Below are 20,800 nucleotides of genomic sequence, written 5' to 3' on the forward strand. Positions count from 1 at the left end.
ATTAAAGCAGCTGGAATTTAATGGGGTGGTTTGTTTGTCTGATACAAAGACTCCTCAGGCACTCTCTGTCAAGCTAAAAATCCATTTGGTTTAACCGGCTTGTAAAGGTTGCCCTCCTCTCCTTCCCCTGCCTCCGCACCACACCGGCGGCCCACTCCTGTCCGACCCTCGCTACTGTAAATATAAATCTTGGGGAGTTTGTCGGCCAATACGGTAATGACAAGGCTCCGGGCAGCTTGGTGACAGAGAGGGGTGGGGAATTGGAGAGGGGACGATAAACAGACGGTAGAGGAGAAGAAAGGGCAAACGGTGAAGCAAAAGCAGTTATTGCTCCGCTGTTCAGGTTTTTTTTCTCTGCCTCCCATTAACAGGGCTGGCGGTGTATCTATGAGATGAGCTGCAGAGTCTCTGGGCCTGTCGAGTCCTCTGAACATCCTGACAAGCATAGTAGGCCGCTGGAATACATTAGGACGTGGTTATGGAGGGAACCATGAACTAGTTCTTATTCAAACTTTCTTAGTTTAGAGGGCATGCAAATGAGAACTTGTTCTCAACTAGCCTGCATGGTTAAATAAAGGTGACATTAAATAAATAAATAAAAATCCTAGATTTTATTTGTCAGTTATGTTTGTTGGGTCTATATTTTTCATTGTCCATGATTATATCAAAGTCTCGATGAGGATTTCAAATGGTTGCCAAGATACCGAGAGCTCTATTGAAATCCAAATTAATGTAGGTCTTTCCTAAGAGACAGAAGATGCATGCAACTCATAGAACTTGGTTCATTTTCACAATGAGTGAAATACTTTTTTCTTTCAGTAAAATCCCGACCCCAAACTCTGTGAATGGAGAGGGGACTTCATAGAAAAGCTCAGAACCCAATTTCTCATTCATTATGTACATAATGGCTGTACAAGTGTAGGGAAAACCATAAAAGACTTGGTATTAATTGACATTATTTTCACCTTTCCACACTATCCCCATATCTCATAATAGAGAAGCCTTAGTCACGCACTAATAATACTCTTCCATGGGTTGAAACAGCTTTTGGAGAGACGTCAGGCCTTCCACCTATCCGTCTACTGTTACCATGGCACCCAGATTAAATGTATTAACTAAACCATTTAGATCAAAATGGCAAAGCTATCCCAGATCATGATTTTGGAAATGAAATGATAACTTTGATTTTGTTTGTTTTCTCTATTCAGCCTCACCTGAGTTTTGAGTTTTTTAAGTAATTAGATTGTTAATAGGTTTAACTGTAAACCCTTTCAAAGCAACCCCAGAGGTTGTCTGCCAAGGACATTTTGTGAATAGATCCGGGTTGTTGCCTTCAATAGGCCATCCTTTAGTGTAATCGCTAATTAGAATCACGGTTTGTCATTTTATAAAAGGAGACACCCCACTGTGAACAGAAGTCAGTTCAACATCTAGTTTTGAATTACATTTTGTTGATTTGTCGATTAACGTGAATTCAACAAAAAATGTCACCATGTCATTGGAATTAGGTTAAATGTTGGGTGACAAAATTACAAAATGCCCTTATGTTGATTTTTTTGGAAGTCCAATCATTTTTCCACATTGATGCATCATCATTTAGATTTTGGGGTTGAAATGACATGGAAGCAACGTTGATTCAACCACTTTTTGCCCAGTGGGATTCCTCTATCTGGAACACACATCTTAAATAGCTCATTGTTATTGAAAATAAACACTATATTTATAATAAAAGGAGAATTACACTGTTATTGCTTTCTCTTCTGTAAAGGAGGTAGAAACAGAACAGTTTGACCTCTCTTTTTACATGTTGTTGGGAAGTGAGAATTGAAATAAATCCACTCCAAAGAATCAAACCATCCAACTAATTAAGTTTTTGGCACACACTCATCTGACTGTCTGTCAACTTGTATACAAGTTCTTTCTTACAAGTTAAACAAGCAGTAACCAATGTCTAGTCACACACATTCTGTCTCAAAAGGCTTCTCGACTTGTATTAAGCTGGGCTCCTTTATTTACAAGTGCATTATCTAGGAGGCAAAATATTAAACGGACATCATTAAATCTTCTCAATGGGCATTTTAACAGCAGAGACAGTGCAGTTGTGATGCAGTTATATCTAATGAGGCTATGCAGTAACACACGTACTATATGTTTGAAGCTTTGTATGGCACCCACCTGCTTGATGCTGCTGTCTTTTGGTTGTCTTCCTATCCGCAGGCAGCACAGCTGCACCACTGCAATCACTAATGCTTAATTACCAGATTAGAAGATCCAATTAGCAGATCTCCTGTCATTCAGATCAGCCCACTGCCTGATCTGAATGAGATACTTTCGTGTGTGTGTCCCCCCCCAGGGGTTGGCATTCCTCCCCTACAAATTGATCGCACTCGCGAAACGGCGACGTGCTTTGTTTGGCACGTGGACACCTTGTTTCCGCATGCTCTTGGAGGTTATGATTTATATTTCAGAGAATGCGGAAAGAGACACATCTTCCCGGCTGGTGCTTTGGGTAAATGTGTCGCTGGCAAGTTGCGCACGGAGACAAATCCTCTTGTTAATTTTTTTTTTTTTAAGCCATTTCCTCTCTGTCATTTAATTCACTGTTCTTTGTTGAACTGCCTCTGACTTTACCGTACACTTACTCAAATGGTGGTACTTAAAGGAGCTACATATAAAATGAATTCCCCTCCAGGAAATTAGGAGAACACCACACACAACCCCCCAGCGCCAACCCCTTCCAATACAACTGTTGGATTTTAAAATCTTAACAGCGTGAGGTCTCAACTAGGGCTGTGGCTGTGGCTGTCAAGCAAATAACTGCCGGTCTCACAGTAATTGACTGGTAATTAACATAAACACATTTGCATCTCCTGGCTTCTATACAAGCCACTGATGCAAACCTTTGAAACATACACACTTTAAAAGTTGAATAAATCCATGTAATGTAGCCTACACCTTCACAATAAAACCATTATTGGTTGTGCTCGTGAAGAGATGGCCATGCCTCTAAATTACGCTGATAGAAGACAGAGAGGATGCAGCCTTCCTATTCGACAAGAAAATACTTTTATTGACAAATAGGAAGACTGCACGATCAGATGCAATATTGTGTCGGGCAAAAAATAATTTGGGTTGGAAAAATATTGTGAAACACTATTATTTTACAATTACTGCAGACATACAGTGCCTTCAGAAAGTATTCACACCCCCTGACTTCTTCCACATTTTGTTACAGCCTGAAAATGATAAAATTGAGATTGAGTTACTGGCCTACACACAATACCCCACAATGTCAAAGTAGAATTAACTCTGTTGCCAGAGTGGAATAAAACCATTAAGGGATTTCACCATGAGGCCAATGGTGACTTTAAAACAGTTACCAAGTTTAATGGCTATCATAGGAGAAAACTGAGGATGGATCAACAACATTGTAGTTACTCCACAATACTAAAATCCTAGAGGAAAACCTGGTTCAGTCTGGTTTCCAACAGACACTGGGAGACAAATTCACCTTTCAGCAGGACAATAACAATAAACACAAGGCCAAATATACACTAGAGTTGCTCACCAAGACAACTTGAATGTTCCTGAGTGACCTAGTTACGGTTTTGCCTTAAATCGGCTTGAAAATCTATGACAAGACAACCAATTAGCTTGATGAGTTTAATTTGCAAACATTTCTAAAAACCTGTTTTCACTTTGTCATTATGGGGTATTGTGTGTAGATGGGCGATTAAAAAAAAATGTCTAATGCATTTTGAATTTATGCTGTAACACAACAACATGTGGAATAAGTCAAAGAGTATGAATACTTTCTGAAGGCACTGCATTATGGACATTTTCTGAAATTACAATGCACAAACGTTATGTGTTTAAGGATAAAAGTAATCAAATGTTTCATTTAATATGTATGGGAATGATGGAAATTCACATCCATCTTAAAAGTGGCACCTGAGAGAAAACAATTAATAAAATTACACTGGACTTGTGATGCACACTTTTTAATGCCAAGACAACCACCATGTGAGTTCAAATTGAAACAAAACATTTTCTTGGTGAGTTAGTTTTTTCACCATTCCTCAACCTCTGTCGGCACATTGATGTTTGGTAAAAACACTGACCTTCATACCTTATACCTTCAACGTATAAGACCTCCTTAAGTGTGACGTTTAGAAGGATAGCACACATATATCAACATGCTGCCATGTAGTATTACCATTGCACCTATGTGATATACAAGATTGACACAACATACTTCAGAGTTATGATCTAGTAGTACAACATACACTCACTTGTACACGTGTTTTGCCCTGTGGACACTACCACAGCCACACACTCCAGCAGAGCCCAAGATGGCCTGTTGCCGTGCTTTGCCTCCTTGTGGAGCCGTCTAATTAGGGCCTAATCATGAGATATTAAAGCTGAAAATGGCATGTCCTCCTTATTTCTTCTCATTATTCACACATACAGACCTCAGCGGATGACAGTCCAGAGCGACACACCACCATGATCGGGCACGCAGTTTCCATACCACAGAAAGCAACAAATGTAATCATATATTTACAGACTCAGTCAGAGACTTAGAAAAACACAAGCGCACTCACTTGGGTACATTCACATACACTTACCATTCATAAGAGAGTCAAATTCACAGAAATTCACTCTCACGCACGGCAAACGCTGCATATGTCAGCTCCTCAATCGGGAAATTACCTTTAAATGTCAATCACGCTATAACGTGGATAGCGTTATAGATTTAATCTAGGCCTATGTCTCTTTAAGCTAGCCTCTAGCCTTTCTAGAATAGTTCATAAAATGGCAAATATAGGCTACCTCATTGTATGGATCACTATAGACTTTAGAGTAGTCTATGGACCAAGAGAGTTAGTGACCTCAGATTGGGATTTATTTATGTTGCAACAGTTTACCATAAGCATTGAAAAATAAAGCAGGCTGAAAAACTATTGGAGGGCCTTTCTAGATATTGGCTCGGTAATTCACACATTTTGCATATTGAAACAGAGAGGATATTTTCAAGGAAACACAAAGTATCCTTGGTTTCAGTGAGCGATGCTCATTAAATTGGCTCGGCTAATGTGTTTGAAATACCTGGTGGAGATTTACTGAAAGAGTTCATATGAGTGTGTTTGTGTGTGCGTCCTAAATGTCAAAAGGCAACAAAACAAGGAGAGATGGCGATAAGCCAGACTGAAAACCATTTTAATTGTCCACCAGAGGATAGCATCGAGGCCTATTGCTATCGTGTGCTTCATTTGAGAAAGTTATTAGAACTTGACAATGAGCGCCCCAATCCCGGATGCTGAAAAACAACAGCAGCCTTATCCCAAGGAAGCGAAGTAATTGACTCTGAGAGCAAGATCAAGTGTGGCTACAGGCTCCACTCACAAGAGCGGGGATGGATGGGGGTGGTGGAGAGAAAACCAACACTATCTCTCCACATAAACAGCAAACAACTGGGAGAGGGCTGGAAACACTCACCCTCTCTATCCTCTGGCGACGCTTAGCAAAACAGTCATGGAGAGAAAGAGAATGCGGGGGGAAAGGAGAGCAGGGAGGACAGAGTCAGATCCCTGTGGGACTCTAGTATATAGCTTGGGCGTTTGTCATTCAAGTTGTTTGGTGGTAAATTGGAGTGTGTTGGGCTAGATCAGAACCTAGACTGTAAAGAAACCACAGGGATGTGTGGGTGACTGGGTACAATACATTCTCAGCAAACAGTATAGACATAGACTCTTCTGTTTTCTCTTCTTTCCCACTGACAAGATAGATGGATAGATCAAGAGAGAGAGAGGGAGGGAAATTACCCCACGGTGTCCCGCTGGAAAAAGCGTGAGGGGACCAATCTCAAAAGAACGCTCCTTCTTTGGCGGTGTTTTTGGTCCAAAATAATCCCAAGTTGTTGAACACCTCAGGAAGGTGCTGCTACTCACACACGACACGTCGCCACATCACAGCAGCAAAACGCTTGAGACTCCATCACGTCTGTGTTTTCCTCTCTGAGTGTTGGAGGATGTGTCTCGGGTTACAAAAGGTGTGGACGGCAGAGTGCCTCGACCCTCTCAAGCTAACCAGCCCTCAGCGAGTGTAAACGTGACTCCATTGTCCGCGGGTGACTTCCTATAGGGGCCGGTCACCAACTCTATCAGGAAAGCGTGTTTGAGAGTAACCCCGCATGACAGCACTCCCACTGTGGTCTGTAGATGGACACCCCCTGAGAGTCATCCTTTCCTTCCCCTCATCAAGACTGTGTTCACACTGGTATTTCACTTCAACCCCAAGGTCCTGTATCCACACAGTGCTTTGTTGGGTCCTATTCTTCTTTCTCTTTAGGTCTTAGTCTTGGACTTTGAAAACCCAGAATTAAATGTCACTTGCATGTTTGTACTCAAGTTTATAGTTTCAGTTGTTGTCTGATTGAGATCTAGAGACTACCCTATTGGCGTTCTGTCGACCATTTTCTCCATACAAAGGAGAGAACGGTTCTCTGAATTCAATACATCACCTTTCCTTGGGTTGAGTGTTGTATTCTGGCAGGTGAAAATAATCCTTGTCTTTAGATTTACATAGATGTTTCTAAAAGCAAAAGTTGGTTGTTGCAAATTTTCATTTTTCACTTTCACTCATTTTGCTTTCACTTTCTTTGTACAGTTCACAATAAGATATCACCTTTCTGGACATAATGGTAAACAGTATTCAATTAAATCATTCTGCTTTTGAGGCCTGTTTTTAGCCTTTCCTGTATATGTGCATGCAATTCTAACTTTCCACCTCAGACACTTTCCCTCGTCATGTGTAACAGTATAGCTTCGGTCCCTCTCCTCGCCCCTACCTGGGCTCAAACCAGGGACCCTCTGCACATATCTACAACTGCCTCCCATGAAGCATCGTTACCCATCGCTCCACAAGAGCCGCAGCCCTTGCAAAGCAAGGGGAACAACTACTTCAAGGTCTCAGCGTGAGTGACGTCACCAATTGAAACGCTATTAGCGCACACCCCGCAAACTAGCTAGCCATTTCACATCGGTTACACATGCATGAGATTACAGTGCCTTGCGAAAGTATTCGGCCCCCTTGAACTTTGCGACCTTTTGCCACATTTCAGGCTTCAAACATAAAGATATAAAACTGTATTTTTTTGTGAAGAATCAACAACAAGTGGGACACAATCATGAAGTGGAACGACAAACAGCTCGAGCTCAGTGAGGTTGGATGGAGAGCATTTGTGAACAGCAGTTTTCAGTTCTTTCCACAGATTTTTGATTGGATTCAGGTCTGGACTTTGACTTGGCCATTCTAACACCTGGATATGTTTATTTTTGAACCATTCCATTGTAGATTTTGCTTTATGTTTTGGATCATTGTCTTGTTGGAAGACAAATCTCTGTCCCAGTCTCAGGTCTTTTGCAGACTCCATCAGGTTTTCTTCCAGAATGGTCCTGTATTTGGCTCCATCCATCTACCCATCAATTTTAACCATCTTCCCTGTCCCTGCTGAAGAAAAGCAGGCCCAAACCATGATGCTGCCACCACCATGTTTGACAGTGGGGATGGTGTGTTCAGGTTGATGAGCTGTGTTGCCCTTACGCCAAACATAACGTTTTGCATTGTTGCCAAAAAGTTCAATTTTGGTTTCATCTGACCAGAGCACCTTCTTCCACATGTTTGGTGTGTCTCCCAGGTGGCTTGTGGCAAACTTTAAACAACACTTTTTATGGATATCTTTAAGAAATGGCTTTCTTCTTGCCACTCTTCCATAAAGGCCAGATTTGTGCAATATATGACTGATTGTTGTCCTATGGACAGAGTCTCCCACCTCAGCTGTAGATCTCTGCAGTTCATCCAGAGTGATCATGGGCCTCTTGGCTGCATCTCTGATCAGTCTTCTCCTTGTATGAGCTGAAAGTTTAGAGGGACGGCCAGGTCTTGGTAGATTTGCAGTGGTCTGATACTCCTTCCATTTCAATATTATCGCTTGCACAGTGCTCCTTGGGATGTTTAAAGCTTGAGAAATCTTTTTGTATCCAAATCCGGCTTTAAACTTCTTCACAACAGTATCTCGGACCTGCCTGGTGTGTTCCTTGTTCTTCATGATGCTCTCTGCGCTTTTAACGGACCTCTGAGACTATCACAGTGCAGGTGCATTTATACGGAGACTTGATTACGCACAGGTGGATTGTATTTATCATCATTAGTCATTTAGGTCAACATTGGATCATTCAGAGATCCTCACTGAACTTCTGGAGAGAGTTTGCTGCACTGAAAGTAAAGGGGCTGAATAATTTTGCACGCCCAATTTTTCAGTTTTTGGCTAAGGTGCAGTGTAAACGTGCCTACTATGGGCCAACCTGGTGGGCCAGCCTGGTTACGCCACTTCGATACAGCTACAACTGGACGTGACTTTGGTAGCAGCTTAGGAGAACTTAGGCAGTAGGTTAGGATAACCTGTAGCAGGTTAAAATAATTAGATTAATGTTAGGAAAAGTCTTATGGTTAGCCAAAATGCTCTCCTGACCTGCTCCAAAAAGTCACTTCCAGTCGTAGCTGTATCGAAGTGGCGTAACCAGGCTGGCCCACCAGGTTGGCCCATAGTAGGCACGTTTACACTGCACCTTAGCCCACCCTGGATCCTGGACTTCCTGACGGGCAGCCCCCAAGTGGTAAGAGTAGGCAACAACACGTCTGCCACGCTGATCGTTAACACTGGGGCCCCTCAGGGGTGTGGACTTAGTCCCCTCCTGTATTCCCTGTTCACTCACGACTGTGTGCCAAACACGATTCCAACACCATCATTTAGTTTGCTGACGACACAACAGTGGTAGGCCTGATCACCGACAACGATGAGACGGCCTACTGGCATTGTGGTACCAGGACAACAACCTCTCCCTCAATGTGAGCAAGATGAAGGAGCTGATCGTGGACTACAGGAAAAGGCAGGCCGAACAAGCCCCCATTAACATCAACAGGGCTGTAGTGGAGCGGGTCGAGAGTTTCAGGTTCCTTGGTGTCCACGTCACCAAAGAACTATCATGGTCCAAACATACCAAGACAGTTGTGAAGAGGACACGACAAAACCTTTTTCCCCTCAGGAGAATTAAAAGATTTGGCATGGGTCCCCAGATCCTCAAAATGTTCTCCAGCTGCTCCATCAAGAGCATCCTGACCGGTTGCATCACCGCCTGGTATGGCAACTGTTCGGCATCTGACCGTAAGGCGATATAGAGGGTAGTGCGAACGGCCCAGTACATTACTGGGATCAAGCTTCCTGCCATCCAGGACCTATAAAATAGGCGATTTCAGAGAAAAGCCCATAAAATTGTCAGAGACTCCAGTCACCCAAGTTATAGACGGTTTTCTCTGCTACCGCACGGCAAGCGGTACCGGAGCGCCAAGTCTAGGTCCAAAAGGCTCCTCAACAGCTTCTACCCTCAAGCCATAAGACTCCTGAACAATTAATAAAATCGCCAACGGGCTGCTCCTTGCTGTTTATTATCTATGCATAGTCACTTCACCCCCACCTACATGTTCAAATTACATCAACTAACCTGTACCCCCGCACGCTTACTCGGTATCGGTGCCCCTGTATATAGCCTAGTTATTCTTATTGTGTTACTTTTTATTTGAGTCTACATGGTAAATATTTTCTTCACTCTTCTTGAACTGCATTGTTGGTTAAGGGCTTGTAAGTAAACATTTCACAGTAAAGTCTACACTTGTATTCGGCGCATGTGACAAATAAAGTTTGATTTATACTGCACTCTAACTGCAGTAACACTGCAAAATTACCACTGTAAAAAAATACGGTGTTATTTTGGCTTTAGTATTTGCCACATACTGCAGTTATACTGAACTTTAACTGCTGTACTGCTGTACTGCAGCCACAGAAACATGGTGCCAAAATAGCCAGTGTGAAATGGGGTCAAGAACAACGCATAGAATTTTCACTGTCCAATCACAAAAGCTGTACTTTAACTTAATTTGCATATGCTTGTGATGCATGTGATGCGTTCTGCATGGTATTTTAATAAGTACATTTATAGTACTCCCATCTGAGGACAAATTATTGACAAGGAAACCAAATACATTTATCCATGCAAAAACCTATGGCTAACAAAAATGATAGCTCTGCAGGCTGGCTACCATCTCACTTAGCTAGCCAACTGAAAGCCACAAACTCTCCAGCTAGAAGGGCAGCAAATGCTTCATTTTCATCTGTTTTCATAGCTTTTCTATTGACATTTAATTGGATATAGCAATCCATGATAATATTATTGTTGCATGATTTCGGCTGGATCAGAGAAGTTTGTCTCGTCCATGCACAGCATTCACTGTAAAGGGGCAATATCATATGTCAAAAGTGAAACGTTGTTTCCGTGGTCAGACAGGCAGACAGCAAGGTTTATTCAAACCATCACTGTTGAAAATAAAAGGCTAGTAGCAAGAGGAAATAATGTGTAAATAAATTGCTTAACATTGGTCACGTGGCAGAGATAGAATGTGTGTTTGTCCGTAAGCCCAGTGCTTTGGAATAGAAGTGTGAATCCTTAGCCCAGGTCTAAAGCTTAGGATAAGAACAATGCAGAGTGAAAAGGCCTAGTGTGTTGCCTTGGGGGGCTCCAGCATCTGGGTAGTACTCTGGTGAACACCCCAGGCCCGGGGATGGAGAAATACGTCTGCCCCTGATTACCTGCCGTCTGGTAGCACCAATGTGCCACCTCGCCATGTCTGTAACAATCTCCTCTCTCCATGGGACCTGTGGAGAAGATGGGTGATGGAGGATAAAGAGATCTGAGTACCTAGCTGTTCTCACTGGGTGCTGGCACTTCGGCCTCAAAAGCATTTTGTTTTACTGACATTTACACTCGGGCCCTGTTCAGACAAAACATGAACCAGGTGTTTCTAGGTTAGACATAACAACACTTTGTTGTGCTGCGAGAATGCACAGTTGGATTCATTTTAAACCAGGTGCACTGTGTGAGACAAAAAAGTTAACCGGATATAATTTCCAGCATGCAACACATGAAGAATTGTTGTGTTGCCTCACCCTGAAAACTATCTTATACCCGTTTTTGATTGAATAAAGTCTTGGTCTTAATCCACATGATGGAGGGTTAATCTGCCTAAAGATTTTTGGGTCAATCAACTGAAAATATACACCTTGTTATATTTTTGTTAACGCCAATATCTGTTTGAAGTATAGAAAGGTACGGATGCTCCGTTGCTCCAGTTTTATACCATTAAATCCTAAGTGTTTAACAAGGATTGTTGTTGGTGGTAATGACTCATCTATAAGCACTATGCAATATGTATAATTAAGTGACTCATTGCAGTCAATTTGGATGGAGGGACATTTCAGGAGTTTACATTACCATGCCAATTCTCTGTGAATTATTGAATATTCCTGGGGCAGAATGGGCTGGATGAGATTAGGCGTTCATTGGTTTGTGTTATGAGAGTGAAGCAACTCATTTCCAAACCATCTGGCCCTCTCTAAAATTACACAATGCAACAATGTTGGTTCACAGTGGACTTTTTTATCAAATTACAATTTCCCCCTCTTCTGATTGCGTTATGACCTGAGTGACGCCCCTCGCTGCAATCCATCATAAACTCCAATCTACAGTCAGATTTTTGTTGCCTGTGTTCCCTAGCCCCCTGTCATTTGTCTACAGTCGCTGCACTGAGGCTGACAAGGCAGGGTGGGCCGACAGAGATGGCGAAGAAGGGGTGGGGGTCAACTGGGGGTCAGATCACTCCCGATGTAGGATGGGATACGACAGTCGGTTCCCCGAGCCCCGTTCATTTGTCAGTTTATGTTAATTAGAGTCAAGTACTGAGTGGGATGTCAAACCCACCATGGATCCAGTACCTCCTCTCCTCCCTCATCCACCAGTCCCTCATCCAGTACAGAAAAAGGAAGTAATTTTATTCAGGGGGAGGGGAGAGAGCAAAATTCCCTGACATTACCATAGGCCTCTGTTTATCCCCCAGCCTGACGGACTGGCGTAGCCCAAGTCCACATTAACATCTTAATAGGAAAGTGTGTTAGCGCACGTCTTTACCTCCCTCCCTGACAAGAGCGAATTAAGTGTCAGAAGGATTTCTGCAGACTTTAATTGAATCTGCCCAGCGCGGAAAAGGGAAATCTGAAGTCAAAATAACCTATTAGGGTTATCAAGTAATGTTTGGCTGAGTTTGGCAGGTAGCACTGTGACTGTGGCGTTCTCTCCCCCCAGTATTACCAGTGAGTTGTTTATGAGGTGAGTTGGGTAAGGAAGAGGGTGGCCCTGTTGCCCAACAGCATGGGCTTCTCTCTCTCTTCGTTAACCTTTAATAAATTGTGGCAAGTCCAAAAAGTAATTCCTTAAGCTGGGATTCAGGCTAGCGATGAGTGCGGTGGATGTGAGTCGATTGGAAAGAGGATGGGTGTTCAGTTTTCCTTCCTTCTCCATTCCCTCTAGCCTTCCTATCTTTTCGGGATAGCTCTTTGAAGATGATGCACCTGTAAACATACATAGCTCTGGAATTAAACACCCGGAATGACAAAATCGAATCGGTTAGTCTTTGATATACAGTATACAGGAATGTAGCTGTGATATGGCATAGGCTATTACCAAAGCCTCACTTTTACAAATATATAATCCCTCATTGAATCTGAAACTTTTCCCTCTCTCAATGACGTAAGGTCTTGTCGAAAGCCCCCGGTCTCCTATCTATTCTCTCACCCAAAATCATTTCCTAGCAGAGTGTGAGCTATTGATGAAAGATTTTCCTCCTTTGCGCCGTGAAGAACCAATCAAGTCCACAAACCGCCATTAACTTTTGGTTGTCATGGATCCCTACACATGATCAATAACCTTCACATATCATTACGGTTTGGAGCCTCTGAGGCCTGCCTTGTTCTTCAGGCCAAACTGGTATAAATCTTTCAAAAAAATTGCCTAGAAACTGCACTTTTAGTCGTTGCAGGCTAAATGTATTTCAATAGCTCTGACTGGAGACAGGGCAGGGTCCAGATTTATTTGAACAGCGGTGCTTGCTCTGGTAGATTGAAGTTGAGAACCACCCGTATCACTTCATAAATCATGTTTAAATGTTCCACTATCTTCTTCTGCCATTCAGTTAAATGGCCAACCACAGTAGAGTTATGCATGCTCTTACTGTAAATTGGATAACATCGTCGTATTGAGGAGACCAAAGTGCAGCGTGGTGTGAATACTTTTAATTATAGACAAAAAAACGAAGTACACTAAACAAACAAAACAATCTAACCAGACGAACGTGACCGCTATAGAAACTGAGTGCTAACATGCAACATCACATAGACAATAATCCACAAACCACAATACAAAACAGGCTACCTAAATATGGTTCCCAATCAGAGACAACGACAAACACCTGCCACTGATTGAGAACCATATCAGGCCAAAACACATAGAAACAGACTAACTAGACATGCAACATAGAATGCCCACTCATATCACACCCTGACCAAACAAAACATAGAAACAAACTATGCAAATAATGGTCAGAGTGTGACAGTACTCCCCCCCTATGGTGCGGACTCCGGCCGCAAAAGGGAGGGTCTGGGTGGGCATCTGGCCGTTGTGGCGGGCTCTGGCGCGGGATGTGGACCCCACTCCACCATAGTCATTTCCCTCTTCAAGGGCCTCTTTAGACTGGCGACCCTCGCCTTCGACCTTGGGTCAAGACCCTAATTAAAGGCCCCACTGGGCTGAGGAGCGCCTCTGGACTGAGGGGCAGCTCCGGACTGAGGGGCAGCTCCGACTGGCTGACGGCTCTGGCGGCTCCTGGCTGGCTGGCGGCTGATGGCTCTGGCGGCTCCTGGCTGGCTGGCGGCTCCTGGTTGAGTGGCGGCTCCTGGCTGGCTGATGGCTCTATCGGCTCCTGGCTGGCTAATGGCTCTAGCGGCTCCTGGCTGACTGGCAGCTCTAGCGGCTCCTGGTTGATTGCCGGCTCCTGGCTGGCTGACGGCTCTATCGGCTCCTGGCTGGCTGATGGCTCTAGCGGCTCCTGGCTGACTGGCGGCTCTAGCAGCTCCTGGTTGACTGGCGGCTCCTGGCTGACTGGGGGTCCTGGCTGACTGGCGGCTCCTGGCTGACTGGCAGCTCAGGACAGACGGGAGACTCTGGCGGCTCAGGACAGACGGGAGACTCTGGCGGCTCAGGACAGACGGGAGACTCTGGCGGCTCAGGACAGACGGGAGACTCTGGCGGCTCAGGACAGACGGGAGACTCTGGCGGCTCAGGACAGACGGGAGACTCTGGCAGCGCTGAGCAGGAGGAAGGCTCTGGCAGCACTGGACAGGCGGGAGCACCTGTAGGGATGAGACGGAGAGACAGCCTGGTGCGGGGGGCTGCCACCGGAGGGCTGGTGCGTGGAGGTGGCACCGGATAGACCGGCGCACTGGAGATCTTGAGCACCGAGCATGCCCAACCTTACCTGGTTGAATGCTCCCCGTAGCCAGGCCAGTGCGGCAAGGTGGAATAGCCCGCACTGGGCTGTGCTGGCGAACCGGGAACACCATGCGTAAGGCTAGTGCCATGTATGCCGGCCCGAGGAGACACACTGGAGACCAGATGCGTAGAGCCGGCTTCATGGCACCTGGCTCGATGCCCACTCTAGCCCGGGCCGATACGAGGAGCTGGAATTTACCGGGTATGCCCGCGCACCGGGGACACAGTGCGCTCCACCGCATAACACGGTGCCTGCCCGGTTCCTCTCTCTCTCCGGTAAGCACAGGAAGTTGGCGCAGGTCTCCTACCTGGCTTCGCCACACTCCCTGTGTGCCTCCCCCAAGAAATGTTTGGGGCTGCCTCTCGGGCTTCCAGCCACGCTGCCGTGCTGCTTCCTCATACCGGCGCCTTGCCGCTTTCGCTGCCTCCAGCTCTGCTTTGGGGCGGCGATATTTCCCTGGCTGTGCCCAGGGTCCTTCGCCATCCAGAATCTCTGAAAAGTTCTCCAAAAGCAGTAATTTTGCCTAATAAACCAAACTCTTACCACATTCTGGACATTTTATATAATTCAGTTCATTATATATTTAGTTTCATTATGGTGGAAGCTGGAATATAAAATATACATTTTACTTGAATAATATTGTGTGTTTTAGATAGAATCTTCATGGCCTTTATTGCTGTGATTTCATAAATGTTTTCACAATTCTCATTTTGCCCTTTTTTCCAATCGCAAACAGCATTTGTGTATTTTAGGCTGGAGTAGCTGACAATATACTTTTAAGGATTAATGTTATCATTATTTCTTTGGAGATCTTTAATCCACCAAAGTGGGTGTGATGTCCTCCATTACCATGCACTGTTTGTGGATTCTCTAAAAGCTGTTTCTGTTACTGTACTTACAGATTCCAGAGCTGGAGAGGGAGCACCGAGAGCGGTCGACCATGCAGTCATTGGAGGAGTGGTGGCTGTGGTTGTCTTTGCCATGCTCTGTCTACTCATCATTTTGGGACGGTACTTTGCAAGACACAAAGGTGTGTGACAAACCCTTTTGTTTTCTATCTATAGAAGCACCTCTGTGGAATCACAAGGTTAAAAAGTACACAGACACACTATAATATAATGTTTTGTGTTTACTCAGTATCATACTAATATTGTCCTGGCCTATCAAAAAATCCACTTCCCTCTCCCCGCTGAACACTGTTTTAGGAATTCTACCATACCGCCTGAGCCCAATCAGATTTTGTCTCTTTTATGGCAACTGTACTTTTGAAGGGGTGGTCTTTGGAGTGCAGCCCATGCTTTTGGTTTTGATTCTAAATTACTCCCTGCCCTTCTCCATTTGATCTGGGCTATCGCCTTCATTATCAGGCCCAACACTGTTGGGATATGAATAATCCCTGTCAGAAATGAAGTTTGAAGTGGATTTCTCATTCCTACTCGTTCGGTGAACTTGGCAAGGTTCATTTGAAGTTGTCGAGCTGAAGCAGAATCTGTATATCCATGCGCGAATCTTGAATGCCGATCAAAGAATGCCAACAGAGAGGTTTTTAACCTTTATTTAACTAGGCAAGGATTAACAAAAAATGTAGAAAAAAATATTTGTTTAATGGTTTACAGTGGCAAATAAATAATTGACCTACAAGAATTAAAAACTTAGCAGCTGATATATAACTTTTAGGTTACAGTTTCCATTAGAGTTTGTGTTGGTGTGCCAACGGACATGATTATGAGTTTAATATGATTATATTTGAATAATGTATTTTATGAGTAGGAATTCAGGAGCTTAGCAATGAAGTGTCCATTTTTATCATACCCCCCTTCAGGTACCTACTTCACGCATGAAGCTAAAGGAGCCGACGATGCAGCAGATGCAGACACAGCCATTATCAACGCAGAGGGGGGCCACAACAACTCGGACGAGAAGAAGGAGTACTACATATAGAAATCACAGGGCCCCAATACTGTCTTCTGTGGAACACCACGCTGTCTTTGGGTTGGGGGGAGGGGGGGTTGCTTGGGGTTTGAGAATTGGTTGGATTAGGTTGGGTAGGTTGGTTTTAGCGGTGATTGCCCGGGATTGAACAATGTATTGTCCAGTCTCTGCAGCTGAGGAGGAAAGGTATTGTGTGTATAAGGTGAAAATATGGGGAGGGGAGGTTTTTGGTAAGGGTGGGGGGTTCGTGGGTTGCCAGAAATCACTGTAGAAGAGAGCGTCACCATGCGACACCTCCCAAAACTGCTGGTACGAATTTTGTTTAGTTCAACCATTTGCAGAAAATTCTGTGCCTTGTTCTGAATTTATTTTCTATTCATTCTTTATTTCCCCCCCATCAACATGCCCTGTTGCTCCCCACCCTCCCTCTTCCACTCTCTTCATTATCATTGTGCTGTTGGCTTTCCTATGAGGGTAAAATTACACAGCGGCTCTGTTCATCTCTCCCACTGTGTTCGCACACACGTCCTCTCCTGCATACCAAAAGCTCATACGAACCCTATTTCCACTATACTGTGAGCAGGCCAGGTCTCAACCACCACCTTTCTTTTTTTCCAAACCTTTTGAAAGCTCCAAAACACATCCAACGCTTTACGTATCATATTCGAAAAATGAATATAAGGAAAATATTATTACCCATAAATAACATTGTGCCCCCTCCCCCCTCTTGAAAACACAAACACACAGAAATATAATCTAAAGAAAGACAGTAGAGGACAATTGGTCTCGAAAACTGTCCTTGTTTTCTTTGTATCGGGGCCAATTCCTCATCACCGTGGATCACTTGTATTCCTTCCTCTGTCTCTTCAATTTGTTTTTCAAATTAGATATGCCAGCGCATTTAAAAGATTGCCACAATTTGGAATAAGGAAAGTAGAAGGCACATTATTTCACCCTCGCTATGCTGAACTTAGAGGCATTTTCAATTCATTATTTTCACCTTTTATTCTCTGTACAATGATGTTTTTGTTCTGTTCCACTGAATGGAACCGCAATCCCCCGGCAGGCATTTATTTATTTTTTTGTGATGACATTTTTGGGTTTTACATCCTCTCTCATTCAGATTTTTGATTCTGACAAAAATAATTTGTTTTTAATGATTTCTTTGGTGTTGTACTCACCCTTTGTCTCTAAATCAAGATGCCTCAGTTTAGCCAAGCTGTAATATAGTTAGGGGGAAAAACAAACTATGTAACACGGATGGGATTCATTTCAATGCGAAATGACCGGAAGACATCTCCAAACTATAATGTTGATTATCAAAGATTAATATTCTCATTATAAGAGAGATATCAATCTAGGTTGTGAGGTACTTACTGCATTAATAAAGTGATACTACCTTCATCTTGGTATATACTGAACAGGTAAATCACACATTTAGTTGTATTTTTCCAGCTTTGTGTGTAAAATTAGAACTAGAGCTGTAAAAGGGGTATAGGATTTTGAAGGAGATGGTGAAAAATAGGGGATACATAGCTTCTGAGCAAAGAACATACAATCATTGTATCTAAGACATTTTTACAAGGGATATGATTTCAAGACAAGTTCAGTAGTTCCAACAATATACAAACTATGTCCAGCCAATAAATTTACACCAATGTATTATTATACATAAACACGTGCCAGGAAATATTTTTTACATCCTAGTGGAATTTCATGACAGAATCATTTTGTGGTTTTTATGATTATCACAAGCTGTTTGTTGTGAGTTTTGTCACTTCAACTGTACAACACTCCTGAATGGGTGATGACAGTTGAGGAGCGTGTGTGTCACTAGGAATTACCACTGGAGACGGCCTTATGCCACTACCATCACACCTCAGCCTCTGGACTGTACATGGTCTTGTCATGATGCAACAATTTTCATTTGCCAAAACAGTCAGTCAACACCACATTGCATGTATGTGAGTGTGCAACATTTCTCTATTCTTTCTTTGTGAATGACCTGCCTAAGCTTTAAGATGAGACCATGTTGAAAGGGCCAGTGGGGGAGAATTGGGGAATGCCAAAAGTCATTTTTTGTTATCTATTACTCTTCATTTAATTTCTACATCACCACAGTCAGCATTGCTGTTCAATGTAGTTACTGTCCTGCTGAGGTGGTTGATATGACAATGAGGTTGAAGAGGTGAAGTTGCTTTCATGTTTGATTTGACATATATTCCAAATATGATATCTTGGAAAAGGAGCTATCACTGATTTAACACTGTACCACGACGACAATGCTGTTTGTTTATCAGGACAGCGGTGGCTTCCTGACTCGTTTAAATGCTTCATTTTAGACTGTGACATCATATGAAACATTTTGGATTCCCTCTGTTGTTTAAACGGAACAAACAACAGAGAGAATGTTACCATCGTTTAGATTGAGGTTGTGTGACTTGTGTTTAACATTGAGCATTATTTCGCTTCGGTATAAAGTGTGGTGGCTTCCATTCAAAACTGGACCTAAAAAAGTCTGTTCTTACCAAGTGAACACATCTATTCACTCTCTCTGTAGGTGGAGATTTTATTAAATGTACTCACCGCTGTGTGGACTGGGTCGATATATATGTTTGTTTATGCTTTTTAACCTTTTACTTATGTGTGTTGTGGTTTGGAATGGGGACCACTTTCAGAACCAATAGGAAACAGGAGTATATTCTGGAAAGTATGCATCTCGAGCATAGTTGACATGAAATAAATGTTAATTTGTATGAGCACCTACTTAACACCGGTGATATGAAGACTGAAATATAATTCAATGATGGACAACTATTTGGATGGATGTGAAAAGTCCAGAAAGTTATAGAATGTTTTTTGTCATTTCTTTTTCCTAGGTGTTATCTGTTTTATTTTTCTCATGAAATGCCCCTTTGTGACTCAAGGTACTGTTAACTTGGTAGTCTGACCGTGTTATTTTATCAAATTACTTTTTACATTCTTTTGTTAATTCCTGTCTCAGGCGGTGGTGGAAAAAGTACCCAATTGTCATACTTTAGTCAAATCAAAGATACCTTATCCAGTAAAATAATACTTGAGTAAAAGTCTAAAAGTATTTGGTTTTAACTATACTTAAGTATCAAAAGTAAAAGTATAAATCATTTCAAATTCCTTAAATTAAGTAAACAAGGCGGAACCATTTTCTTTTTCTTTTTTTTTTGCTGATAGCCAGGGGCATACTCCAACACATAATTTACAAATTAAGCATTTGTGTTTAGTAAGTCCGTCAGATCAGAGGCGGTAGAGATGCCAGGGATGTTCTCTTGATAAGTGCGGGAATTGGACCATCTTCCTGTCCTGCTAAGCATTCAAAATGTAACTAGTACTTTTGGGTGTCAGAGAAAATGTATGGAGTAAAAAGTACATTATTTTCTTTAGGAATGTAGGAAAGTAAAATATAAATAACAAAGTAAATGATAGATACCCAAAAGACGACTTGGTAGTACTTTAAAGTATTTTTACTAAAGTACTTTACACCCCTGGTCTCAGGTTCATGTGCATTGAATGGTGTGATTGCATCTCAGGTAGAATGCAAAGTCTAGGCCCCACCACAAATTGATTAAAAAAACACTAATGATTTTAGATCAAGAGACAACTGGTGTTTTTTTGTTGTTGTTTTTGCATTTAAGCTGTACATGTTTTATGTATTTTCTTAAATATCCAGTGAACTGTATAATATGTGTTTAAGTATGACTTTGTATAGACATAGTTCATAATGTATCAGTTTGTTAAAATGACACAGGAACTGAACACACTCGGCTGTGGCTGTGCAACTATCAATTTAAACACGTCTCTCATGTTTGGTTTTCCTCCCAGGACGTTTGGTTGTTTATCAATTCATTGTCTTCATTGATTATTTTTTGTCTTTCTGCTGTAGGTCTACTTGGGCAATGTTAATGTGTATTAATGAAGAAAAAAGATATTCACATTCCCATACACATTTTGTATTGGTTCATTAATAGACATTTTTACAAAAAAAAAATGAGTTCTTGTCTTAATAAAAAAGAAAATATATTAATGTTCAAAGTAACTGGTGTATGTGTTGTTTTTCATTCTTCCTGATTTTATTTTTTATTTTTCATGCATGATGAGACATGTATAATAGAGACATGAAATGTGATGCTTAACATTGAAAGGCCTCAGGTTTTTCGAGCCATTAAACACTCCATTAAGCACATTTTGTGGTTTGAGGAGCATATCAAGAGCAAGCTCTGTCTCCAAACTACGGGGCCGATTCAGATTTAGTAAATGTATGCCTTTTCTATGCACTTCTCAGTAGTTGGTATTCAGAATTACCTTATGCAGGCACATACATTTGAAGTCGGAAGTT

General features: G+C 42.6%; 1 protein-coding gene across 4 annotated transcripts in view; it reads left to right on the forward strand.

Annotated features, from left to right (window-relative positions):
• cadm1a (cell adhesion molecule 1a) overlaps positions 1-20,500 on the forward strand; it is a 420,614-nt gene extending 400,114 nt beyond the window's left edge. For all 4 annotated transcript variants that reach the window (XM_020485689.2, XM_020485691.2, XM_020485692.2 and 1 more), the window contains 2 exons: positions 15,398-15,526; positions 16,319-20,500. In XM_020485689.2, coding sequence (XP_020341278.1) covers positions 15,398-15,526; positions 16,319-16,437 — 248 coding nt within the window. In that variant the 3' untranslated portion in view covers positions 16,438-20,500. The remainder of the gene's footprint in view (positions 1-15,397; positions 15,527-16,318) is intronic.
• Positions 20,501-20,800: the final 300 nt, after the last annotated feature.

Source organism: Oncorhynchus kisutch, linkage group LG6 (genome assembly GCF_002021735.2).
Source record: "Oncorhynchus kisutch isolate 150728-3 linkage group LG6, Okis_V2, whole genome shotgun sequence".
In the NCBI taxonomy this organism is placed as follows: domain Eukaryota; kingdom Metazoa; phylum Chordata; class Actinopteri; order Salmoniformes; family Salmonidae; genus Oncorhynchus; species Oncorhynchus kisutch.